This window comes from Ursus maritimus, unplaced genomic scaffold, assembly GCF_017311325.1.
Source record: "Ursus maritimus isolate PB19 unplaced genomic scaffold, ASM1731132v1 scaffold_8, whole genome shotgun sequence".
NCBI lineage: Eukaryota > Metazoa > Chordata > Mammalia > Carnivora > Ursidae > Ursus > Ursus maritimus.
In genome coordinates, this window is record NW_024426996.1 from 31,636,198 (window position 1) to 31,664,048 (window position 27,851).

The 27,851-nt window shown below is 33.9% G+C and overlaps 1 protein-coding gene across 4 annotated transcripts in view; it reads left to right on the forward strand.

Annotated features, from left to right (window-relative positions):
- EPHA5 (EPH receptor A5) overlaps nt 1-27,851 on the forward strand; it is a 334,944-nt gene that overhangs the window by 150,521 nt on the left and 156,572 nt on the right. For all 4 annotated transcript variants that reach the window (XM_040625400.1, XM_040625402.1, XM_040625401.1 and 1 more), the window contains exons 4-5: nt 20,666-20,821; nt 24,881-25,216. In XM_040625400.1, coding sequence (XP_040481334.1) covers nt 20,666-20,821; nt 24,881-25,216 — 492 coding nt within the window. The remainder of the gene's footprint in view (nt 1-20,665; nt 20,822-24,880; nt 25,217-27,851) is intronic.

The following is a 27,851-nucleotide window of genomic DNA, read 5'->3' on the forward strand; positions in this document are numbered from 1 at the left end:
TAAATCTGAGATGCACAGTGGGCTGACCAGCTGCTGCTGCACTTGCCACAGGCTAATACTTTGTAACATGTTCATGGCAGGCTCTGGGAAATGGACTCATCGAGGTGGGGATGGTAGCTGGGTTAGGTAAACAAGAGGAAGGAAAATGTTTACTTTTGCTTCCCTGGTGGGCAAACATAAGCAACAGTGACTCAAATAATTAGGACCAGAAGAGTTTAGATTTGGCATTTCTACATAAAGCTTATTTCACAAGCTCAGCTTTCCTTAATTTGGGCAGAAATTTAGATTCAAAAAATCTAATGTAAGTATTAAAAGAAAATATAGTGGGTTTTAGTTTATGAAACAAAGACTTGTACACTGCAGGTCTCTCATCATTTGCTTTTACTCTCAAAGATAACAGGGTATCTTGAGTAGATAACACTATATTGTAGAGTCAAAATTTGCTGAGAGAGTTGAACTTAAATGGCCTCAAAAATGGATGGATGGATGGTGGATGGATGGGTAGATAGACAGATAGATAGATCGATCTCCATAGGAGATCTTGGAGTAGTCACTGTGAAAAATGAAATCTGCCACAGAAAAATGGTCTAGAAAGTACGGGGGCGGGGGGGACACTTACCACACATAAAGGCCCATTGGTAGGAGGGCATGTGAAAGAGTTCACCATTACAACTGAACAATTAGTGTCATCAGGAAAGAACCATGTTTTTTAGAGCTAAAAGGGAAAGGGAATAAAGAAAGAGATTGAAGATATAGGGGAGTTTGCTTTTAATTTGAAGTAGACCAGGATTCACAATAGATTTTCAGAAGTTATGGAAGTAAAGGATACAGGATCAGTACAAGGGGGAATATGTAGTTATATTGAGAAGATGATTCATATGGTGAGAGATGAAATGGAGGGTCAAGTGTGATCATATGTGTAAAGCACTTATGATGGACCTGACGTTTCAGCGCTCAGTAAATATTGAGTATTGATTTTTACTATATGGATAAATATGAAAAGTTGTTTGCCACTGAATTCTTTTGATTCTTCTGACAAAAATCACAATGCATGTTAAAATGATTTTAAAAACTAGACAGATTAATTACTGAGATACCTTTCCAAAAATTTTAAGGGGCAGACAGTTGATTCAGTTTAGGCCTGCTTTTAGGCATCCTTTTAGTTACCTTAAAGAAAACAAACACACAAAAATGTAAAAGATTTGGAAGTGCTTAGAAAGTTTCATGTGAAATACTCTACTATAAAATATGATTTATCAGAGTTGGGAATGATTTGGTTTCAACTTTAAGTACCAAGTGTGTCTGAAAATAGTTTATTAAAAAATAAAAACTTCCCACTATTTGTGTGCTTACATAAATGAAAATCTACCAAGAATATTTAGTTGTTTCTTGAGATCATTTGTTAACTTCTTATTACTTTAGACTAGAGCTCTAAAATGTGGGTAGAGCAAACACATATGACATAAATCATCAAAATAAGTTCTCCCAAATGTCATATTTCCTAACCACAAATTACTCCAATTGTCCAAACCACATCATAATTTGAGAATCCCTCTTTCTCTGCAGGCTCAAAGCCAAATCTGCATGGCGTGCTTGATCATAGGACTAAAGACTCTCAGTTCTAGTAAACCATCACACATCTGGCTTTTGAAAACTCAGAGAATTTCCCGCCCCCTAATTTTGCCATTAGAGTTTTAATGTTTGTATACAAGATAGACTTTAGATTTTGAAAACATTAGGCGTATTGATTTATGCTTCATGCTTATGATATATTGGATGATATTTAAATGATTCATTGTAAATTCTATATATAACACTATAACCTTTATATTTCAAATGTCTATTAACATGTTTATTAAAATTAATATAAATAATGACATTTATTTCTTAGACTTATTTTTCTATATGTTCGTCTATCACTGGCACTACCATGTTTACTGATATCTTAAATATTCTTAATAGTAACCTATGTTAATGATAATTTAGTGTATTTTAATAAGAAGCTTTACGTATTGTGACATAATGACTAACATTCCAAAAGATGATTTTTAATTTTGTCCCTGTCAATTTTCACCATCATTTTTGATCAAAATGCCATAATAAGCTGAAGAGATTTGTAAAGAGAAAAAAATTAACATGTTCCCCCAGACAATTAAAGATATTATTTAGTTTTGGCCATCTCTGGAATAAAAATTGTGGAAGTACAAAGCCAGCTGACACTTAGTCCAACTGAGTATGGATTTTCCTTCAGAAGACAAAAGAAAAGTTGGAGAGAGAAAATGGGGCTAAGTTTCTTCCTGAGAAAGAAGGCAGATAGAGTCAGAATCCTTTCTAGGATAAAGAGAATATAAAGGATAATAGGTTGTGGGGGCAGACTTCTCATTGACCAGAGCTGAGTCTGAATCTCAACTCGGCTCTTGGGTATGTTTCAGGAGTATAGTTGCTTTAAGTTTAAAATAAACATGATATTATTTACCTCATGGGTTTCTTGAGAATTTTAACTGAGGAAATAAAGTTAAAGTGTATCTTAGTAAATCGCTCAGAAAATTGAAAACACAGTAATTAGTAAGTAAAAAGCTAAATGCTATGCTTTGAGTCTCTTTGTAGTATCTTTGTATCCTAAGCACCCAGCCAAAGACAACCAACAGCGTCTGGAATTTTGTGTGGTGGATGTTGAATGCGAAGGGCCATGCTCTTCTTCATTCACAGTCTTCCCTGTGGAGGTTTTATTCAGTACCATGACCTTAAGTCCTCATTCACTCTGGGCTCACTCCAGCCCAGACTTCACTACCAAATTAAAGACTCATTTATCCAGCTGCGTAGTTAACATCTCCACCTGAATGCCTTATACTTCTTATATGTAATATGTCTAAAACTGAATTCCCTATCTTCCCCTGAAAACCTGTACCATCTGCAAACTTCTCCCTATCACCCAAGGACAATTTCACCCCTTGAGTTTCTTAAATCATGCCTTACTCCTCTCTTTACCTTACACCCCACATCCAATCAGTGAGCAAGTCTCTATTTTCAGTTATATGCAGCATCCAATGGTTTCAAACCACTTCCACTGCTACCACCCCGAACCAAACCAGCATCATCTTTCTGGTGGATTATTGTAGTAGCCTCAGCTTTTTTCCTTGATTTCCCCCCTTATTCATGAATGTCAGTTCTCAAGGCAGAGGCCACAATGATCCTTTAAAATCATATTATGTCACTTTCCTGAGTAAAAGTAAGAGTTTTTACAATAGCCTTCAAAACCTTTCATGATCTGTTGCCTGTTACCCATTTGACCACATCCCTTAATATACTTTCATTCACCAACTCTAATCCAGCCACTTTGGCTTCCCTTCTAATCCATGAAATACCAGGCATGCTGCCTCATTAGTGTCATGCTCTCTCTAAGCTCATACTGGATAATTTGTTTGCCCCCTTGCTCAATCTTTGCTCATTCATCTCCTCAATAATACCCAACCTGTCCATATTTCATCCATTAAGTGACCTTTTAATTCATATTAAACATAGGCATCACTTCATTTATGTAGCCTTCCATGACCCCTTTATACTCCCCACCACTGTGTGGTTTTCCTATTTTTTTGTTCCCATAAAATTCTATTGTAACACCTATCAAACTTCTGTCTTTTTCACACTCATGCATAACTCTGAATAGTACATGCCTAGCATATCACACTCAATAAACTGTCATAATGAATCAATCTAAGTTCACATGGAATCCCACCATTTGTGCTGGAGTGAAATACACAAAAGACAAGAGATGTACTGGAAATGAAGTAGCAGAAAAAAGAGAATGGGTGACAATTAGAAAAATTAGATTATTTTTGTCTAGAACTTTGGAAATAAATAACCTTATATAAAGTAATTTTTATGTAACATACACTATTTAAAAATCAATGTATCAGTCTGAGATACTAAGGAGTGATGTTCTATATGAATAGAATAACTGATTGTCTATAAATTTGTGTAACTGACCCATAGTATCAGCTAAGATTTATAAAAGCTTTCTTACAGCATTTGAAATTAAGTTTACCTCATTCATTGCCTTTTAAGACTGTAGGTTTCAATAGACTTGGAGCTATGGAATAGAAATATATTAAATAATTCTGAGTTTGTCATCAGAACATACACACATGCACATATATGCACACAGTGTTTTACTGCATGATAAATTGAAATTTTCAGAAGTTAGCATTTTGCCAACATTATTTGGTGTAGGCTCTGACAAAATCTTACCATTAGCATACAGATATCTTTAAGATATAAAAACTGATCATTACAAATGGTAATCACATAAAGCACCTTTAAAAAAAAAAAAACACGGATAGTGTGTTAACCCATACATGCTTGAGAGATATTCTTTGAAGTACTGTATTGAGATTTCAAGGATCTCATATAAAGATAATTTTTAAAACATGTACTTTAACCAATATTATTCCAAACAAACAACCACTCCCCCCCCCCACATTTCTTTGAGTAATAGTATGTTAGCTCAGGTTGCCATAACCAAATATCCTAGATGGGTAATTTAGACAGTGAAAATTTATTTCTGATGGTTCTGGAGGCTGAGAAGTGCAAAAGCAAGGTGCTGGTTGACTCATTTCCTCATGAGGGCTCTCTTCCTGGCTTGCAAATGGCCATTTTCTCACTATATCCTAATGATGTTTGTTTTTTCCTTAGTGCATGTACACAGAGAGAAACAGGGAAATGCCTCTCTTCCTCTTCTGACAAGGCCACTAATCTCATCCTGAGGGCTCCATCCTCATGGCCTCATCTGTCCCTAATTACTTCCCAAAGGCGATACCTCCTAATAGCATCAAATTTGAAATTAGGGCTTCAACATAATTTTGAGGGGACATAAACATTGAGTCCATAACAAATGCTGTCCTTTCAATATCAGTGTAGGTTTCATGCTGTGAAAGTATAAATCAATGTGGTAGGTTCATGATGTAAAAATGTAAAAAAAAAGTAGAAAAAGAAGAAGACAAAGAAGAAGAAGAAAAAAGAAACATAGAACTTGAGGCTCTATAACATACTTACATATGCTTTCATAAGCTTCTGTCACCTGTAATTTTTAGATTAGTTATTCATTTTATTAAAATTGTAGTTTCTTAGAAGTGTTTCCCTAAAATTGTGATATTATGTTACAAAATTATAAGAAAACTGATATATCCTACATCTCCAGAAGCCCACAAAGGCAAAGATTATCAAACTTTGAGATTTTTTATGTTTGAGGAAGGAAAAATGGGTCAAATTTTAGCCTTATGGAAGTTAATGCCTGATTGTACTAAAAAGATAAACCTTATAATAAAATGCTGGCACTCTCTTAAATTTTTAAATTCAAATGAAGTGAACATTTTGAATTTGTTTATGTAGCTTATTCTCAGACTTGCTGATATTGTGATGTCCTTCTAAATCCGGAGGGGGGGACATTAGTAAAGACAATTGTGAGATGTCTGAGAGAAGGGAAACAGTGAAAGGGGTAAAGGCCCACAAAAACAATAAAAATTTCCATAGTATGTGGCTCTGTGAGATTTACTTTTGTCTTGAACGTTCTTTATGATCCTTCTGAGAATAGTTTAATAATACACTTGAAAAAGTATAACATTAGAACCAGGACCAAAATTTTAGCCCTTAGTTTCCATATGATTTTAGACAGGCTATTTAATCTTTTTGTGTCTTGGTTAAATGGTTTAACATCTTGAAATATTTTTCTTCCTATATAATTTAGATTATCTTTATGAAGGCTTGTCTTTCACTGTTACTCAAGTTTTAGAGTGGTTCTTTCAGTGGAAAAAGAAAGGGAAGTGAAAGGAATTACTGCAGAGCGTTACGTACAAGCCCAGCTCACGCATGAGTTATATCTGGCACGTGGTAGTCACTTCCAAAGTCACGGCCAGTTCTACAGTACTGGCATTATGAGATGTAAATTATTTTGAATTGAATCAGATAGATACAGAGGTAACTAAAATTTGGTGACCATTGGCTATTAATCATAGTATTTGTCATAATAGTTTTTTAAAGAGAATCATTTATTGCGTGTTTATTCTGTCAAGCTCTGTGCTGCACATATGTGGGTGCATGTGTATTACATATCACACATGTATTATATATATATTACAATTAAATCCTTACAAATATCCATATTTTACAGATAGTTAAATTTAGACTCAAGGTTGTAAAGTATCTTATCAAGGGTCATATACATACAATGTAAAATTGCTAAGATTTAAACTCAAGTCTGTGTGACCTTGAAGTCTATGCTCTTCTAACCAAAGAGAAGAGAATGTATGGCCACATGGACTGAAAGAGTTAAGAACCACACTGTGGAGAACACAGAAATGAGAAAAAAGAAGTAGTGAATTAAAATATGTTTAATATTAGTCTAGATAACCTGAGATTGCATACAATACATTTAAGATGTCTCAATCTTTGAGAATGGTCAATTAGGTAGAGAGTGGGTATTACTCAGGAACAAGAAAGAGCCTCAAGGTCTGCTCTCACCAGAGCAACAACAGTAAGAAAGCTTAGCTGTGTTACCAGATTCAACTCCCAGATTCTCTACTTAATACGGGCTGGTTGTAAGATTTTAGGCACATTGCTTTGCCTTGTATTTATAAAAAAAAAATGGAAATGCTAATGCACTGACTTCATATCATGATTGTGCTAATTAAATGATACGGATCTGTGTAGTGTTCCACTCCCTGACTGGCACTAGTGGACATGATGAAAATATGTCAGTTTGTTTTATTAGCGTGATTACTACTCTTATTATCTCTATGTGATGTGGTTATAAGAGAGCACGTTTGGCGATATGGTGGCAGGAGGGTGATAATCATAAAGTGACAATGGAAAAGGAATATACTTTAAAATATAATCTAATATCGGTTATGATTATAACCTGAAAGTCTAAGTTTCCATATTACAAAATAAAGAAACTGCTTTCTAATCATCCCTGAAATCAACCATTTAGAGTTATTGTTTTTCTGGCTTCCTTTTTCTTCCTGCTCTGGCTTCTGGAAAAAAAGCCAAACCCCATTCTGATTTTGAAATTGAGATTGCCAGATAGCTAGGATGTAAAAATAAATGCTAGAGAGGATTGAGTAATTCTATAGCACTGATCATAACAAACTAAGAAGAAAACATATGTGAGCTACTCAGAGACAAATAAAAATAATGTAATATATGATGGTATAAAATATATTTGAGAGTTTGCCTGGGTGAATGTTTTAGAAATAAGGTATATGTTTAAAGGCTAGTCTTCACCAAGTTATTTTGGGCATAAATTTCGCCACTCTGTGAATAAAGAATTTTGCCCCTAATGTTGACATCTGAAATTGTTTAATTTGAGACGCAGTAGGACATTTGCACACTGAAAATTAGGGGCAACTAGATGACTGCTTTTGCCAAATGAACTGTACTAACCAGTTGCTTTTGCTAATTCACAGAACTTCAATTAAAAAAAAAAAAACAGTATTTCATAGATATGAATTGAACACTTACAAAATGGTTTGATTCATTTTAATTCTTGGTGTACAATTTGCAGATAACTGGTTTAAAGCAACTGCATGACCTATGTGTTCTCTATACTTCATTGTATTTATATCCATAGCTAAAAATTAGGAAGATCCTATACTCCAGGTAAACTTTCTCACAAATTATCAGGGCAGTTTTTAAAATTTCTTTTGTTTTAAGGCAAATTATAGTCTTCAAACACTTGTTACAGTTAATCTCTCTATATCCATCTATGCTTTTTAAAGAACTACATTGTTAATGTTTTACTTAAATTCAAATTATGATCAATCTGGGCAGTAATTCTGTGACTATACTGAGGGATAGATTTTCTTTTTGTTGTAGTTGTTTGATTTTTAAAGAGAAAAATGTAATCACTAATGCATTTATACTACATAGAATGGTTTATTCTTCATTCTAAAATAGTACATATTTAATGTGTACTTTTTCATCATATCAAAGGAGATGTAATTTTGTTACACAGCCACTATTGTTTTCTGAGTTACTGAACTAAGATGTAATGCCCAATGGTACAAGAGGAATGCTCCTAACAGAAAATACTATTTTTACCTTAGCTGTCAAGACCAAGACCCTGAGCCAGACATTGCATATACTTTCATAACAAATGTTGTGTTGGATGCTTTTATCCCTTCATGGAAGTTTTATTGCATTAACAGGAGCGTATTCCCTTCATGATTCATAACTGGACTTACTTTATGACTGTACAGACATGAGGTAAACAAACTGGCTTTCACTACCTGATTCTAGAAATAATGGATACTTCAAATCAAATACACAGGCCATAAGGTTTTCTTTCAATTACAGGATAAATCATCTATCTTAATATTTAAACACTATATCCCTTCTATCAAGGCAATAAACATATTATCACAAATAATGTCCAGAAAAGCACATGGATTGAACCACTCAATAATGAAGAAAAAACACTACAGGCTGATACAAGATTATTTCATGATATTTCATCAATGTTTAATTTTATCATATTCAACATGAAATAAAGTGAAAAGGCCTAGATGTCATCAGATTCCAACAATTTGTAAAGAAAAATTATCTGTGCCTACGATGAGAGAAAATGTAAGTGGGGCACTTGGATAACTTTTAATTTAGAGAAGATAATATATGTCCTTTTATCAATAAACAAGTGCTAAACTTTATGTCATGTTTTTGGTAAGATAGCATTTATCTACAGATTTCCCCTTTCATACAATTTTCCATAGTAAATTTATTCTCAGAAACACCAATATCTAGCTTTTCTCTAAACTTACAAAATAATTACAAACATTAATTTTGCTTGGAAAGATATGAAAGAATTATACATTTTGGATAACCAATTGACCCATAAAAATATGTTGAAAATATTTGCAAGGCATAGTGCTAACTTTTAGGTACTTTAAAAAGAATTATGTAAAGTCAATTTTCTCAATGTTTCATAATCTAGTTGTCTCCTGGTTGTTTTTTTTTTTTTTAAGTTTTAATTCTTTCACCAGTTGAAAGCATAATGTAAGAAAGTATCAGAAGATTTACCATTTCAAATTTAAAAGTCATTTAACTCGGGATGCCTGGGCTCAGTCGGTTAAGAGTTTGCCTTCTGCTCAGGTCATGATACCAGGGGCTCCTTGCTCAGCGGGGAGCCTGCTTCTCCCTCTGCCTGCCTCTCCCCTTGCCTGTGCATACGAGCTCTCTCTCTCTCTCTCTGACAAATAAATAAATAAAATCTTTTTTAAAAAAGTCATTTGATTTGATTTAACTTAATTTCTACTTTTCTGCTTTTCTAAATTACAAATTCATTAAGCTCTGGATTCATCAGATATATTTGATAGTTCACACTTCCTAATTTACAAATAATTTGAATTATGAAAAATTGGTCAAAAGCAACAGTTGTTCATAGGACTAAAATGACATAATAAAAGCAACTATACATAGTATTTGTCGATGTCAAGATTAACTCTTCTTTAGATAGGTAACTTGTTTGTATCCCTGAAAAAGTAAGGGTAATGTTTAAGAGTAGAGTAAAAGCATTTCATACTTGGTGCCTGGGTGGCTCAGTCAGCTACATCTGCCTTCGGCTCAGGTCATGATCCCCAGATCCTGGCATCAAACCCTGGGTCCAGCTCCCTGCTCAGCGGAGAGCCTGCTTCTCCCTTTCCCTCTGCCTGCACCCCCCGACCCCACTTGTGCTGTCTCTCTGAAATAAAGGGGAAAAAATATATATATGTATGTATATATATTATACTAACTTTTGCTAAATCTTTCAATGTTTTCTTTTCAAGTCTGTTTCTTTTTAATTTTTTTATTTAAAATTTAATTAATTAACATATAGTGCATTCTAGTTTCAGAGGTAGAGTTCAGTGATTCAGCAGTCTTATATAATACCCAGTGCTCATTACATCCTGCACCCTCCTTAATGTCCATCACTCAGTTACTCCATTCCCCCACCCCCTTCCCCTCCAGCAACAAGTCTGTTTCTTTTAACAACAGAAATACTTCTTGGTAACTCTCAAATCTTTATCTAATTAAAAAATTAATCAAATGGAAGATATATAACCAAACAACAAAAGTGTTTTGCACATACACATACACTGCCATATATATCCTACACACACTATTATTGAAATGTGCTGATCTGAATCTATTCATATTGATTTGTCTGGGGGAGCAAAATTGCCCAAAGTGTTAAGTATCTATTGAAATTATAGAGTTATGAAAAATATCCAGTAAAATTAATAATTAAAATAAAATTTTATAATTATCTATTACATTTATTATTGTAGAGGAGTTTAATCCATCGATAACTAAAGGGAAAAAGTAATCTTGCTTTGAGAGATAATGAATTCTATTATCTCCAGTAAATATTCATCCTTATATAGATAGGTGGTTGAAGGCTTCCAAAAATTGCTGAAATTATGTGTCTTCCTTTTAATGGATATTCAACTAGATAAATGCAAAGTGGTAATATTATGATTTACAACTGTCCACAGTTCAGGGGTCATGTATCAGTCCATTCCAAACCACAAGGAACCTTACCTTTTAGTTACTATATCTTAAGCATGTACATGTTGCCAAGGTGGAGAAATATATCATCATATCATTGTAGAATGTTTTCTAAGAATACTCTGCAAGACTCTTTGTATTTATTTATTTATTTATTTATTCATTTATTTATTTATTTATTTTAAAAGATTTTATTTATTTATTTGACAGAGAGAGACAGCCAGCGAGAGAGGGAACACAAGCAGGGCGAGTGGGAGAGGAAGAAGCAGGCTCCCAGTGGAGAAGCCTAATGTGGGGCTCGATCCCAGAATGCTGGGATCACGCCCTGAGCCGAAGGCAGACGCTTAACGGCTGCGCCACCCAGGCACCCCAACTCTTGGTATTTAAACCTGTGAAGCTAAAATTAGTTTAGTTTAACTATTTATCTTATGAAACATATCACCTGTCAATTAATAACTGTGAATTAAATATTATTGAATCAACATGCTTTACTTGAGCAGGACAAACATTCCATCCTAGCTTATATCATAATTTGGTTATACTGATACATATTTTTTTCAGTATATTTTAAAATTTGATTCTTTTCTAACTCTGCTAGCTATTAGTTATGAAGTATATAAGTTCTAATCTTAGAAGTAAAGCAGGAGGAGATACTGGTACATAATACATTTTTACTATATTTAAGGATATTCTGCTTTGTTCTGAACTTTAGGGAAGGTGATAGCTTCTTATCTGAACTATGGGAGGAAGGTCAGTATTACAATTGGTCATTGACACTACATGATACAGCATTTCTATAAAATATAGAATATATTTTGTATAAAAGATATATAAAAGATACAGAAGTAGAAACATTAAAATGTTTAAGTAATACAATCATCAGCAGTTTCTAAAGTTACACATCTATATTTTATTTTTAATTGAATGAAATTGTATTGTATATGTTTAGCCTTTTACTGAGGGACCTTGATTTTTTGTCTCTGTACACACACAAGACACACATACACACACACACACGACGCTATTTTTAAAATGTTATTTTGAGTGTTTTTTTTAATGTGTGTATTAATATTAAACAATAAACAGGGGCTCCTGGGTAGCGCAGTCGTTGGGCGTCTGCCTTCAGTTGAGGGCGTGATCCCGGCGATCTGGGATCAAGCCCCACGTCAGGCTCCTCTGCTGGAAGCCTGCTTCCTCCTCTCCCACTCCCCCTGCTTGTGTTCCCTCTTTCACTGGCTGTCTCTCTGTCAAATAAATAAATAAAATCTTTAAAAAAAAATAAAATAAACAATAAACAATTAATGAAAGTCTAAGTATGTGCCAGACAATGTATAAGAAATTGCTACACATGACTGAGTTATTTAATGGCATAAAAGCAATGAATAAGTTTTAATTATGTGTGCATATCCAGTGTCCAGTACAGTTCATGACACACAAGCCTGGCTCATTACATATATTGAACAAATGAATATGTAAATGATATGTAGCAATTAATTTCACTCTTCATTTATAAATATCGTATAATTTACTGGGGCTTCTATCAATATTTGCCAAGCCTAAATTATAAATGTAAATATAAATAGAGATAGAGATTTAATGTATTTATCAATAGTAGTCTTGTTCTGGATGAAGTCCTCAAGATGGCGGTAGAATAGGCGAACCCTAGGCTCCTCTCAGCCCACAAACACAACTAGATAACTTTCAAATCATCCTAAATACTCCAGAAATCTGCCAGAAGACTGACAGAACAAACTCCATAACTAAAGGGAGAGAAGGGGTCATGAGTCATTGAAGAAGGTAGGAAGTATGGAGATGTGGTTTAGAGGAGAAGTACATCACAGCTTCTGCAGAGGGAAGTGGTCATGGAGAAGATCTAGGCAGAGAGGAGCACACAAGAGGAATGAACAAAAAGAATGCTTTTCCACAATCATTGGCTTGGAAAATGAGAGGCACTGAATTTCATGATTTCACACAAATAGCAGTACTTGAAACATAGAATTTTAAAGGTCAGTGGACTTGGCTGGGACAGACCCAGATGGGCACTGTCCTGCTCCTGGAGAGAAGGCAGGCAAACAAACCAGGAGCAGACAGAAGCAGCCATCTGAAGAATGCCTGGGGCACACAATGCAGAGATTATTCACTCTTTTGGAGAGGAGAGCATCCGTGAGAGGCAGAGTTCACAGAGATACTTCTCCAGGAACAAGGAAGCTGACTAGCAGCATTTCTCTGTCCTGCCCTTCAGCATAAACACAAAGCCACCACAATTGGTGGGAAACAGTACAGCACTGAGGTTGGTTGCCAACTTGCTTATACCAAGCCCCACCCCCCTGTGCTCTGGTGAAACTGCCCTTCTCAGTTAAGCTTGTCTCACTCCCAATGCAGCAGACTTCTCCCCCAGAAGGCCAACATAAAGCTGGCCCACTCTTTGTCTCCCAATCACAGAGTTTGGCCAGGCCTCTGTTCCGGTGGAATGGGTGTCAGATCTCATTTCACAAGTAGACCAGAGCACATCTTGTTAAAATTTGCCACATTCAGGCCAGGCAACAAACAGTGCCCACAGTGGGCAAGGAGAGCCTCTGCAGATGACTGGCCTGAAGAATAGAGCAGCCAAAACACAACAGCAGAGTGCATGCAGCACACACCAGAGGCACTCCCTGAAGTGCCAGGACCTGGGCACTACATGACCTCTTCATAAAGCCTTTACTTTCAGGATCAGGAGACGTAACTGGCTTTTCTAACACAAAGGAGAAGGCAGAGATTTAAACAAAATGCCAAGACCGAGGAATTTATGCCAAATGAAAGAACACAATAAGGCCACAGCCAGAGATCTAAGTGAAATAGATACAAGTAACATGTCTGGTGGAGAATTTAAAGCAGCAATCATAAGGATACTTACTTGGCTTGAGGAAAAAAAATAGAAGACTTCAGTGAGACCCTTACCACAAGATAAAAAAGTTTAAAAAGACTCAGTTAGAGATGAAGAATGCAATAAATGAGATTAGAATCAGGCATGGTGCAATTATCAGCAAGGTGTAAGAAGCAGAGGAATGCATTAGTGACCTAGAAGACAGAATAATGGAAAATAATGAAGCTGAACAGAAGTGAAAAAGAAGAATAGACATAGGGAACTCAATGACTCCTCCAAATGTAATAACATTTGTATTATAGGAGTCCCAAAAGAAGAGAGAGAAAAGGGAGCAGAAATTCTATTTCAAGAAATAATAGCAGAAAACTTACCTAATTTGGGGAAGAAACAACATCCAGATCCAGGAGGCAAAGAGAACTGCCATCAAAATCAACAAAAGCAGGCCAACACCAAGACATATTATAATTAAATTTGCAAAATATAGTGATAAAGAAAAAATCTTAAAAGCAGGAAGACAAAAGAAGTAATTAATTTATAAGAGAAAACACATTAGGCTAGCTGGAGATTTCTCAATAGAAACTTGGTAAGCCAAAAGGGAGTGGTGTGATATGTTCAATGTCCTGAATAGGAAAAATCTGCAGCCAAGAATACTCTATCCAGCAAGGCTATCATTCAGAATAGAAGAGATACAAAGGAGAGACCAAAAGTAACAAAGGCAAGAAAGGACCTGAGAAAATCTCCAGAAACAATGACAAAAAAGTAATAAAACGGCAACAAATACATATCTATCAATAATTACTTTGAATGTAAATGGGCTAAATGTTCTAAATCAAAAGACGAAAGGTATTAGAATTGATTAAAAAAAAAAAAAAGACCCATCTATATGCTGCCTATAAAAGACTCATTTTATTTATTTATTTATTTATTTATTTATTTATTTATTTATTTATTTAAGAGAGAGGGAGCATACGTGCATGAACTCATGAGCTGGGGAGGGGCTGGGGGAGAGGGAGAAAGAGGATCTTAAGTAGGCTCCAAGCTCAGTTTGGAGCTTGACCTGGGGCTCAATCTCACAGCCTTAAGATCATGACCTGAGCTGAAATCAAGTTGGACGCTTAACCAGCTGAGCCGTCCAGGTGTTGAGAGACTCATTTTAGACCTAAAGACACCTGCAGATTGAAAGTGAGGGGGTGGAGAAACATTTATTATGCAAATGGATGTCAGAAGAAAAGTCAGAGTAGCATTACTTATATCAGACAAACTAGACATTTTTGTTCTTGTATTGTTTTTATCCTGTTTTTGTATCATTGTGGAATGATTTTGAATAGGTTCCTTCTATTCCATTATTTATAAGATTTTGATAAAGAATGTCATTAACCTTTTTTTTTTTTTTTTAAATGTTTCATAGAATCCACCAATGAAATCATGTGGTCTTGGGCTTTTCTGTGATGAAAGATTTTTGATTCCTAGTTTGACTTTCATGCTTGTTATTGGTCTAAGAAGATTTCCTATTTCTTGGATTCAAGATTCATGATTCAATTTTGGTAACTTGTGGTTTTTTAGGAATTACCTGTTTTTTTTCCCTAAGTTATCTGATTTATTAGTATATCACTGTTTATAGTAATCTGTTATCATACTATGTATCTGTTGTATTGTTTTCTCTTTCATTTCTCATTTTTTTTAATTTTCTTTTTCTTAGTTAATGTAGTTAGAGCATTGCCAGATTTATTTATTTTAAACTAATCATTATATTTAATATTATGTTATCATTTATTCGGGTCTCTATTTCTGATTTTTCTTTGTTATTTCCTTCATCTACTAAATTTCAGGTAAGTCTCTTCTAGGTCCTTGTAGTGTAATGTGAGGTTGTTTATCTGAACTTTTTTCTTAATACAAGCATTTATAGCATAAATTTCACTCTAAAATTTGTTTTTGCCACATCCAATAGGTTTTGGAATATTGTAATTTTTTTCTTTTGTTATGATAAATATTTTGATTTACTATTGGTTTCTTATTTGGCCCATTGCTTGTGCAGTAGTGTGCTGCTTCATATTTACATATTAAATATTTAACATTTACATTGTAGATTTCCAGCTTTGTTTTATTGTTGATCTTTAGTTTTGTATCATTGTGGTTAGAAAATATACTTGGTATTATTTCAGTTTCCTTAAATGTGTAATATTTGTTATATCTGTAAGTAACTCATTACTTACTTTTTTATACTGAGCATTCATTTTAAATATAAAGATCTTTAATTTTAAAATTAAATTCTTTGGAATTTCCTTATAGCATGTTGTGTTATGCTTTTTTTCTTAATAAACACATCTTTTAAATTTGGGCTAAATATCCTGCGGCCACTTCATTTTGAAAGATCTGTTTAAAAAGTAAATTTGACTTTGCTTATCTGATAATTCACATATAATAGAACTATGGTAAAAATCTTGTCATAGTGATTGTCTGTCATTCCTAATAAAGTATAATTGGATAAATCCAATAACATTTTTGAAGATTAATTTTATCTTAAATGATAGAGACAAAAACAGTCTGTACATTTCTATTCCTGTTTCTTTATATATATCTATATATGTATTTTTAAATGATCTGTATATTTTAATTGTAGTGGGGACAATGATAGTATTCTAAATTACTAAAACAGTATTTTCTACATTACTTTTTTTTTTTCTTGGTGACTATGCTTCTGGATTTTGAATTGTAAAATGAATTCACTTAGGTATCCCAAGGGTGATGGACCTTTAAGGCTAAAATATTTTGGACACATTAAAAGTAATTTAATTGATAATAAAAAGTATAGGAAAAACCCTAAATTATCAGGTTAACCATTTTTGGTAATTTTGAGAACTTTTTAAGATTGTCTAATTAGATTTGGCAACACCTTTTCACAAATTTGACAATTGAAATTCATATATCAATGACATGCTTTTTCTGTTTAGATTTTTAAAAGTATTTTAATAGATTTAATTAACATCCTTGTTTTCTAAGTGATAAATATGAGAGCTGGAATGTTGGCAGTGTTTGAAAAACTTCTAAAGTAGCCAGTGTAGATGTAGGACATATTATTATTTACTTGCCAAGACTTAGTATTTAAATAATTTAGCTTCATCAGCTTTACATGACAGTGTAAATGCTATGTTATTTACACTGAGGACACAAATGTACTATTTACACAATAAATACTGATGAATATGTACTCAGTACAACAAATTATGCTATGTATGATGAAAATCAAATTGGAGTTTAAAGAAATCTTGCTACTCATCTAAATAGTTATTTGTTAAACGTTGTCATGATTAAAATGCAAAAAGGTCAATTTTGTTTCTTTTGATTATTATTTTTTATTTTCTGTCTCCCCAAATATGTTGTAGCTTTAGGGTATCAAGTACAATTTTTATTTTCTGACCACAATATAAATATTCCTTATCACAGTGCTTGATAAAAAGAGTGCCCTCAAAAAATAAGCACCCAGTGTTTTCCAAGTACATTCATATCATATCCAAATTCTTTATCAGGGATTACAAACTTTTTTCCCCCACTAACTTGCACTTCTTGCCTTTTGGCTGGGATGCTTTTCCTGCAAAATTCAGAAGCAGATAAAGGAGTTTCTCAAATGCAGGAAATTATAAGTAGGTTAGTATGGATGGAGATAGTAAGTGTGGGAGGAGACCACATTCGAAGGATTTCTTAGATATTGTGTAGAAACTTTCAGGCTATGCTAGCATTTTGTAGTAAAATTAATTGGAGTTTCCCAAAAAGGACATGATCAAATGCTGTTGAGAAGTATGGAAAAAAGATGACTGCAATCTTAACAAAAACAGTTTCAAGGGATTGGACTGTGCCAATGTGTGATTTAAAAAAGGACCTAGAGATGCATGTATGGACAAGTAATTTAAAAAATTGTGTTCTGAAGGGAAACAAAACTGTTTGGTAACTACAGGGAGAATTGAGATCAAGTGAGATTGATCATTTATTGTTGTTATTATTTGTTTTGTTTTGTGTCACTTTGTTTCCACTGAAAAGTTCTGGAATATTGTATTGGGCTCATGTATATGTCTAAGCGAGAGAGAGACAGAGACAGAGATTGAAAGAAAGAGATTGAGAGAGACTGAGCATGTAAAAGGGATAGTAGATATTTGAAAGATTACCCTCAGAGAATAGAGATGAGTTTCCTAATTCAAATAAAGATATTTTCATTTGATAGAATCAAAAACACCTGTGCATTTTAATGGGCAGAAAAGTAGAGAAGGTGGCTCCAAGTGCATACAGGTTTGGAGATTTGGTGGTAGGAAAATAAGTAAGTTCCTCTAATGAATTCTATTTTCTCAGCAAAGAAACAAATGTAACCAGCTAGGAATCACAAAAGAATAGAGCTTCTAAGGAGTAAGAAGAGAGGAGAAACTACAAAATAATCATGTTGTTGCTGAAAACAAACGTTAACTAAGGAAATAATAAGATTGTCTAGCAGCATTGTGTGTTCCATTTGCATTTGGAGCCATGGGTTGAAGGCAATGAATAATTACTTTTACATATATATACAGATATATTTTTTTCTTGAATAACATTGAGTCTACAACTTTCCTCTCTATATTTCTATTTGGATTTCTTTTGCCACCTCAAATTTAAATAACACTTTAAACTTAATCATTATCTTCCCCCAAACACATTTCATATCAAGCACTCTCTGAGAAAATGGCACCAGTAGATCCTGGGCAGTTCAAGCCAAACACCTGAGAGTCGTTCTGAGGATTTTCCACTCTCACATCTGACCCATTAAATATATCATAAAACCTCATTGATTTTTACCTCAGACTGATCTCCTGAATTCACCTACTCTCATCTACCACCATTGGAAGCACTCTTGTTAAACAAGTCTTTTTCTGCACCAGTGCAACAGAAGCAAAAGGACCAATTGCCTAAATCTCTGCTCTTTTCCAATCCATTATTTACACTGCTACCCAGTGATCTCTCAAACATTATTGTCATCTTAGTATTTCCCTGCTTAAAATTTTGTAATGACTTCAAATAATAAAAACTATAAGGTGTGTCCTGGTGTCCTTTTCCCTAACTTTATCTCTGCCACTTCAATTCTACTATCACCCTTATCAATTCTATAGTTTCCTCTATCCCCTTATTTGTTCACCTGTTTTGGTCCTTTGCAAGGATTTTGCTCCTCAAATGCAGGTCAATGTACTCTAATGCCCCCTTAATGTAAATTGGATACTTCTCCTTTTTAATTTTTTTTAACATCACAGCAAAGACTCAGCTTCCTAAAGAAGCCTTTTCTTTTTTTTTAACATCCCAGTCTAAATTAGGTGTCAATGTTCACTTCCATGCTCTTTCTTTTTTCTAGCATAGCAATATTTATAATTATTCATGCAGTACTTTTAAGATTCACAAAGGCAGAGCCATGTCTATTTTGTTTACCTCTGTAATCTAGTACTGAGCAAAATTTCTGGCCGACTACACCTGCTGAAAGCATTTTGTTGAACTACTGACCAGAAAGATACACTTACCTGATTTTACTTACATTTATATTAATCTCTGCTTCCAAAGTTTCCATGGAGGGTTAATAAGTGTTATATATGATATCAAAATAAGTTTTTAGGTTAAAAGGCATTCATTAAAAGAAAAAAACTGGCTTTTGTTTCATAAATGATCATTAAATTCCAAATATGCAGGATTGTGGATTGACACTTCATGTCTTTGAAAGTAAATAGTGTTTAAAGGAGAATGGTTTTACTGAAGAGGATAAAAGAAAAAATGGATAACTTAGCTAAGAATGGTATTGGCTGCCACAGCAATCCTATTATAAGAAAAATAATATTTTAAATCTTTTCCTAATCATTTAACTACAAGAATGTCCCTAATACTATCAAAAAGCTCTTCTTAACTTTCAAATACCTTCACATTCTCTCTGAATTTATAAGAGCATTAAGGCTTTGCTATCACTATAATTAGATCTACTGAAAAAGTACCTTCTCATTTTTGTCAATTCCTGATTATTCATGGTGATGGCAGAAAGCCTTAGCATGGATTACTAAAACCCCAAATCATTTATAGCACATGAGAATGAGTCCAAATTCATTATGTCTATCCAAATTTTCTGTTGAAATACAAGTTCACCTTTGAGCTTTAGCAAATTTCCATTGATGCTTGAATAAATGCTCTTAAGTGTATGTACTGAGTTTCGAAAAGAGAAAAAAATATATATGGTTGATTAGTTTTATCTAATCGAAACCCTAAAAAGTAATCAAACCAATGGTTTAGTGTCTTTGATTGGCCCATATTGGGCAATTGGAATGAAAGTTTGGCTTTATTAGCCACTGAGAAGAGAGAAAGATACAAAAGTTTAGGGGATGAGCATAATAAAAAGATTTACTTTGTTAGCACTTACTTGACCACTAGCAGAAATTTTAACAAAAGTATCCAGAGAACATTTTCTTTATGTGATTCTGAATAGTTCAGTTACAATCTTCATGCCATGTCATTCATTCATTTACGCATTACATGATAATTTATGATCACCTACTGTTGTCAAACACTGTGATAAATATTATGAATGCAAAATTGAATAAGACACAGTTTCTACCCTATATAGATCATTACAATTTGTGCAGTATAAGTATGACTGATATTAGAATAGATGCTTGTTGAGTCATATAAAAGTTCTAAAATGGAGTAAAATGTAAAATAAATGCCTCACATCTGACTCCTCCTGAAATCAATATGATGTGAATGATATACCAGCTCATCTATGCATTCTCCCAAATCCAACAAATTTGTGAAGCTCTTACACCTACCAATTAATTAATTTATTAATTAAATAGCAAAACTTTGAGCACCTACTATGTACCATACCATTCTATGAGCAGAGGGAAAAATTATTATTTCTTCAACAAAAGTTGTGTTAACAGCATCAATGAAAATTATACTCAAAACATTACTTCAGTTTTAAATACATATAAGTACTTACCTTTTATAATATGATTTCTTATAAGCTCCTGCAGCATAAAAATCACTAAAAATGCATACAGTCCAGACATGTTTAATTTAAATACTTAAATATTTGATTCTCTGAATGAATAGCCTGGTATTTATGATTCAGAAGCTTATGAAACATTTTTGAAATTAATGGCAGTATTGTGTTATATGTAATCTGTGTATACTAGTCAAAATAATGACATTATTCACAAAACAAACACTGCATCTGTTCCAGGGAAAAGCTTAGTCTCTTATTTCTTTTGACAGTGTGCAGACCTGGGTTCTTCAAAGCCTCACCTCACAGCCAGAGCTGCAGCAAATGTCCACCTCACAGTTATACCCATGAGGAAGCTTCAACCTCTTGTGTCTGTGAAAAGGATTATTTCAGGAGGGAGTCTGATCCACCCACAATGGCATGCACAAGTAAGGAAACCCACTGATATTTGGTGATGCTAACTTTTCACCACTTTGAAGAAAGAGCATGATGAAGCCTGTTACATCCTATTACCATTTCCCCTAAAACAGGCATAATGTTTAATCTTCCAAAATAGTTTTTTTTTTTTACCAAATTTCGATTTTCATAAATAAGCATTGAAAAGTTGGAGTCTCTTTTATTACTCACTGTTAGAAGCATTCATTTTCCCTAATTTCAAATTCAACATCGGAGACAGATGAAGAATTTTTTCTTTCACTTTTTAATTTCTTTTAATGTTCATGACAGCTAAACATGACTTTAATAAACCCATTTTCCTTTTCACCGTAAACTTTTTTTCATTCTTTGTCTTCTCCTGAGCTAAGGCTTCTGATCACATAAACATGTAATGTGGTACTTTGCCTTTTTTTACCTAACTTGCCACACTAAACGACAAAGGCCAGTGAGAAGGTCACTTGTGAAGGAAGACAGGAAACACTTCAAGAACATGGAGTACTGGGCATTGGCAAATCAGATTTAGGAGTCAAATAGAAAACCAAATCTTTAGCTAGGACTTTTAAGCAGTTGTCATGTTTCTTGTGAGTGTCCTTACCTAGTATTAATTATATGATCCCATAATCATATAATTAGAATGATGAATAGTAAACATTTAATTTCAACATTTGCAGTGGAAGCATCCACATCCATCGATGTTTTTGGTGTGTTTGTTTTTCTAATGTTCCGCATATTTCTGGGAAGGAAACGCATTTATGTATTTGTTTGCTTGATAAAAATACTTTCATTAAGTTGTCCACATTCACAGTCTCTACAGCAAATCAAACAAAAACTCAAAATGGAAGGGAAGAAAGTGTATCCCCTCTCCCCATAAGGTTCAGTATCCATGACCTTCCCTTGTTTTATTTTTGATCCCAGCAAGCTGCAGTTGCTCTCAAAGATGATAACAAAAAATTTTTGAAATCTAGTATTCATTCTAGTTCGTTCATTCTAATATGAAATATAAACAGACATACAATTCCTTTAATCAAATGACCACAAACTGAAATTCTATCTGAATTTCAGCATCTGAATTTCATAGTCTCAGTGAGACATAGTTTCATAATTTCTGAAATCATTGATATTAATTAGCTTTACATTGCTGAAGATCACTCTTTTATCACAAGACTGATCATTTTATGGTTTAGATGATTACTAATTATAAACAATTCCTTTTCAAATAAGTATTTGGGAGGATGCATTTTAGTAGAGGAGATAAAAACTATGATTGAATGTGATGCGTTTTGGTTACACTAGAGATTATTTTAATTATCAGAGCAAAAGAATGCCCAGAGAGTAAAGGGAAATTGTGGCCAGATAATAGAGTGGTAAATTAAGGAGAGAAAAACCATACCTTGAATTATCTTTTACATTTCATTAATTTTCTAATAGTTATTTTCTTTAAGTGGTCCAGCCCTGATCTCTCTCTTTCTCAGAATAAAAGTGTGTCTCCCTTTCTGTAAGTTCGCTAGGTTTGGGGTGAGGGAAAGACTATGCTCTGGTGGTAGGGACTGCTTAGTCCTCTTACGGGAGTGGAGGCTTCAAATTTTCTCTGTTTCCAGGTGTGCGAATTTCTAATACTGTGTTTCAAAAAGAACACTAATTTGTATGCATTTCTCGAAACACCATTGGACTTGTGTAGAAGATCTTTCTAATATAAAATCTGCTGGTGTGTGTGTTCCGTTTTTAGTTGCATTCATAGGACCACAAATACTGCATATGATCCCCTTGCACGGATGGCTTGATTGATGTTCACATGGTCACATGAAAGTCTTGAATTTTGCTTTTCCTTGGCTCTTTGGAATTTAATTTATGGTTCCAACTCCTTTTAATAATTTTTGATGTATATATATTATAAATATATAAATATGTAATATGTATTTATATAATATATAATATAAATATATATTATAAATATATAAATCTGGAAAATAGAATGTTATAAACTTACAGGAAAAGAAAAACAAAAAGATCCCGGTGAATCTGCTTAAATGAGGGGTACTTCTCACAGCTCTGTTTTGGTTCATATATCACATCTATTAGCCAGGCAGTGGAATTTCATCAGGTTATTTTTTAGGTGCATGTCAATCTGAGCCTCTACTTTTTTACTTCTACTTTAGGGCTTCACTTGAATTTGAGTTTCATTTTGATATTAAAAGTCATATGTGTCCCCACCAAATGTTGAGGGGATGTTAGTGCAGAGTCAGAAGAAAAGGAAGAGTAAGACTGATTTTTTTTTTTTTTACATTTTTTCAGATTTAGGAAAAAGGTGTTACATTTGGGTATATTTCAGATGACAGGGAGAAAAAAAATTGATGTCTTTCTGAACTAGACATGTTTCAAGTATATTTTACCTTTTTCTCAGAAGTAAACCTGTGACATTTTGGCCTCAAATGACATCTTCTCCATAACCTTTCACTATTAAATAAGCTAAAGTTTACAGTAAAAAAATAATACTTGTGTATTTCCATCTTAAGTAACTGCTCTATTTTGAAATGTGTGAGGTTGTATGTATGGAAAATTCACAGGGTTCAATCAGAGATATAGTTGAGGTAGGGATTATTTTGCCCAAAATGCAAATCTTAGGTTTTGGGGTCCTTTAATTTAAATGGCATTTTGTAAATACCAGGTAGCTTTTTTATCACTTTTAAATTTAGTCTTCAACAGTCATGGCTTAATAAATGTTAGGTAGAAATTAATATTAATCTCTATATTTGAAACAACAGATATTAAGAGAACTAAGCTATGCCCTTCCAAGTAGCTAAATTTATGCTTATGAGCCATTCAACAACGACCATAGTCCATTCTATTCCCTGTCAGGAAGTTTTACATATTAAGTCTGAAACAAATATAAATGTATTTTTTCTTTGGGAACATGTGACCATATAACATTAACAACTGATTGAAGATATAACTCTAAGTATCTGAAAATCAACTGTGAGACAGACATTATGCCATTCCTTTTTTAAAAGACTTTATTTTTTTAGAGCCGTTTTAGGTTCACAACAAAATTCAGAGAAAGACACAGAGACTTCCCATATACCCCATGCCCACATACATAAAGCCTCCCCACTTATCGATCCCTGCCAGAGTGGTGTACAATTGTCACGATTGATATGGAATTAATTTTAGTTCTCTTTAGTAAGCTAATTATTCGTTTCAGAAATAAAGTAAAATACAAATGGATATTGTTTACTGTTTATATATAAATTTGCTCTGCTGATCCCTCAAGATCTGAACACTTTCATTCTTTCTCTCATGGCATTTTTGAGAGTTATTTTAAAAATAAATTTCTGATTTCCAATTAAATAAAATTCACAATTTGCAGAGCCACTATATTAAAACAATATCACAATAAGTGAAGTTTCGTTACACATTGCAATGTCCAACTACTTAAATTCTAGTTTCTTCTTGACATACGAGGAAGATTTCAAATGCTGTTGGTGATTTATCTGTGGATATGCAATTTATTTTGAGGTAAGCTCAGGCTATTTTACTTGCTGCAGAATTTGTAGTCAAGAGCCACACTGACAAATCCTATTTTCACTTGTGCTCATTGCTTAGTAAATCCTTCATGTGTACTTCCTAGGTTTCTGGGACAGATCTCAATAAGGAAGTAATCAGTTCAATCCCAAAGGAGAATTTTTCCTTGGACTTGTCAAAGGACTTACCACTTTTTGAATATATAATTTTTTTATCTAACATTATTTTTGCATACATAGTTTTACTCCATAATTCTTTACACTTACACTAAGCAAAACATCTGTTTTAACTAAAAAGTGGTTATAACAATGCCAAGATAAGTTATTTCTAGAGGGTATAAGTCCCACTATCGTCCCAACAAAACTTTAACAAGATTTTTCAAAGATTATTACAAATTGATTCTTGCATTCTCCCTATTTAAAAGATTGATTGCAAATCGATTTTTTTTTCTTCAGACCGGGGATTTGTGTAGTAAACAATGCCTAATTTTATCATCTTAAAATATGTTTTTCTCACTTTACTTTGCAAACCAGGACCCCCCTCAGCTCCTCGGAATGCCATCTCAAATGTTAATGAAACTAGTGTCTTTCTGGAATGGATTCCTCCTGCTGACACTGGTGGAAGGAAAGATGTATCATATTATATTGCATGCAAGAAGTGCAACTCCCATGCAGGTGTGTGTGACGAGTGTGGCGGTCATGTCAGGTACCTCCCCCGGCAAATCGGCCTGAAAAACACCTCTGTCATGATGGTGGATCTGCTCGCTCACACAAACTATACCTTTGAGATTGAGGCAGTGAATGGAGTGTCCGACTTGAGCCCAGGAGCCCGGCAGTATGTGTCTGTAAATGTAACCACAAATCAAGCAGGTAAGTGTGATGTCCAACCAAATCATGTACCTTAGGCCGACCTCTGTCAATTACTTCCATAGCTAAGTGAGGGCTGAACTGCATGAGATCTGTAAGAGAACTTCCCACAAACCAGAGGGGTAGGACTTAAAGTAGACTACACCCAAAATGCTTTATTTACTTTTAAACAAATAAAAGCTAAGGCTTTCTTAGCAGACTTATCTATGGACAAGGGGAAAAAAAAGGATATGTTTCAATTGAATTTTTTTAAATTAAAAAGACGTTTCTGGCTCAAATTCATTTGCAGCAAAAATTTTTACTTCACATTTCATACATGCAATTATGATAGCTCAAATCTACATATTTTGTTCTTTGTTTACTTCAAGTTTTTTGCTTATTTCATTAATTTAGCAGATAATCAGGCAGATTCTATTTGCTTGTTTGTTTGGCATCACAGATGAATTTTCTTTGCATTTTGAAATAGTCTTTTCCTATTATTTCTATTATTATTATAAAAATGTACAAAATGAATTTTTCTTTGATAATCCATTTATCAAAATTAGAATAGCTGAACTATACATGAAAACACATTTATGTTCCATATGAAGATCTTGGAATTACTAGTGAATAATTATTAAGGAGTAGAGCATACAGTTCTGCTTGAGCTACTAATTCTCCCCTAGCTTCCACTCAGATATTCAACTTGAAGTAAATCAATATATAGGACTTCTTTTCTGGTAAAATGAAAACCAAAGATAAATGATGATTAAATTAATAATTCAACCTATTATATGGCAAAAATCATTCAAAACCTATGGGCAATTTGTGACTTGTTTTTGTCAACAACAGGGATGTGGGTGGGTGAGACATTAAATGTAACTTCCCTCTACTCCCTGGTCACAGCTCTCAGTCCATGGGCATAAACTTGTCACCTTATTAGAATCCCAGCTGGAATTTTTTTCAATGAGGACATCCTTGCCAGCATATTCACAATGAAATAGGATGTGTTTGACTGAACTGAATTGGACTTAGTTGATATACATTAGTATAAGTTTGTAGGTTGTAGGGGCGCCTGGGTGGCACAGTCGGTACGCGTTTGCCTTCGGCTCAGGACGTGATCCCAGTGTTCTGGGATCGAGCCCTGCACCAGGCGCCTCCGCTAGGAGCCTGCTTCTTCCTCTCCCACTCCCCCTGCTTGTGTTCCCTCTCCTGCTGGCTCTCTCTCTCTGTCAAATAAATAAATAAAATCTTAAAAAAAAAGTTTGTAGGTTGTAGAACTGGGTTGACAAGAGAATGAATGTTGTTGGTAACCATGTCCTGGCCAAAATAATTTGAATTATTGAATGTGTCAGGTAAATCAAGTCATTACCTCTTGAGAATAAGAAAATGTGTGCAGTTGAGTTCATAGTTGCTTCTGATTGATTAAACCAAGGGAAATATTGAAGAGCAGCCTGGATGATATGAAAGTAATTGAGTAATTCCCTAAGAATCATTCTAAATACTCTAGATATTCTTAGCCATGTTGACTAGATGTCCAGAGCATTTTTTAAAATTCTTTGAGAGAAAACATTGCACACATATATGCCACTTCCCTAAGTGAATCCTTTATATTTTTCTCCATTTGCTCCCTAACCTAAGGTAGAACTAATAAAAGCGTTAAGGAGCTGGATAGGAATAGTGAAAATTAAGTTTTCCTTCACTGTAGACTCAGCTGCTGGCAATACTGGTATATGTCGATATTCCGTCACAGTATCTAGTCACACTGTTCAGTACATGTGAACTGCCTTCCCTTTTTTAAGGAGGGTTTCTGAGAAATGCATTTCTTTCATAATGGGTTTGTTTCAGATTTGTTTTTCTGATTTATTTTTTGTGACATCAACACAGTGTGTTGTTGACTAAAAAGAAGCCAACCTAAAATAGATTAATAAATGTTTTATTCGATGTCTTACTGAGGACTATAGCCCAAGAGTCAGTGTTTTAAATGGCCCTGAAGAACTGCTCCAAAGCATGTCAGTTTACAGAGGATTATATGCAAAAAGGGGAAAGGGTATCCATCCTTGCAAGCAGTTCTCCATCATGTAGTTGTGCAAACCAAGGTATAATTCGTTTGGTTGTAGAAATTAAGGTTTACTGATTTCCACTTAGACATGTGTAAGACCGTTATATTGTCTTAATACATTCTGTTTCTATCATATTGGATTATTCAAAAATATTACCGGCCTGCATCTACTTAACTGGTTTTCCGGTTCTTCTTGTTTTTGGTTTCTCCTTGACGTCACTTAAGATGGTCACAGAAGTTTGACATCAGTCACCTATTGCAGTTTTAGTGCACAAATAGAATTGTCCAGATTCAAAATTGCATTTATAAAGTACAAGAAGAAAAACTAACAATTTTTTTCAAGATGAGAATCTTGCATTAAGCTAGGAACTGAAATTGATTAGGTAACCCTAGCTGATTGGTCTATCAAAGTAAATAATGATTTTGTGCTGAAGATAGTGATTAACTGATAAATTTATGAATGTTTATACAGTATTTGAAACACTTTCCCAGTCATTATATCATTATGAAGTCTAGCACCTTGCTCTTGTGAGAAGTTGTCTAATTTCAAATGATATTTTTTACATGTAATTTAATAGTGAAGTCAAAATATGAAGT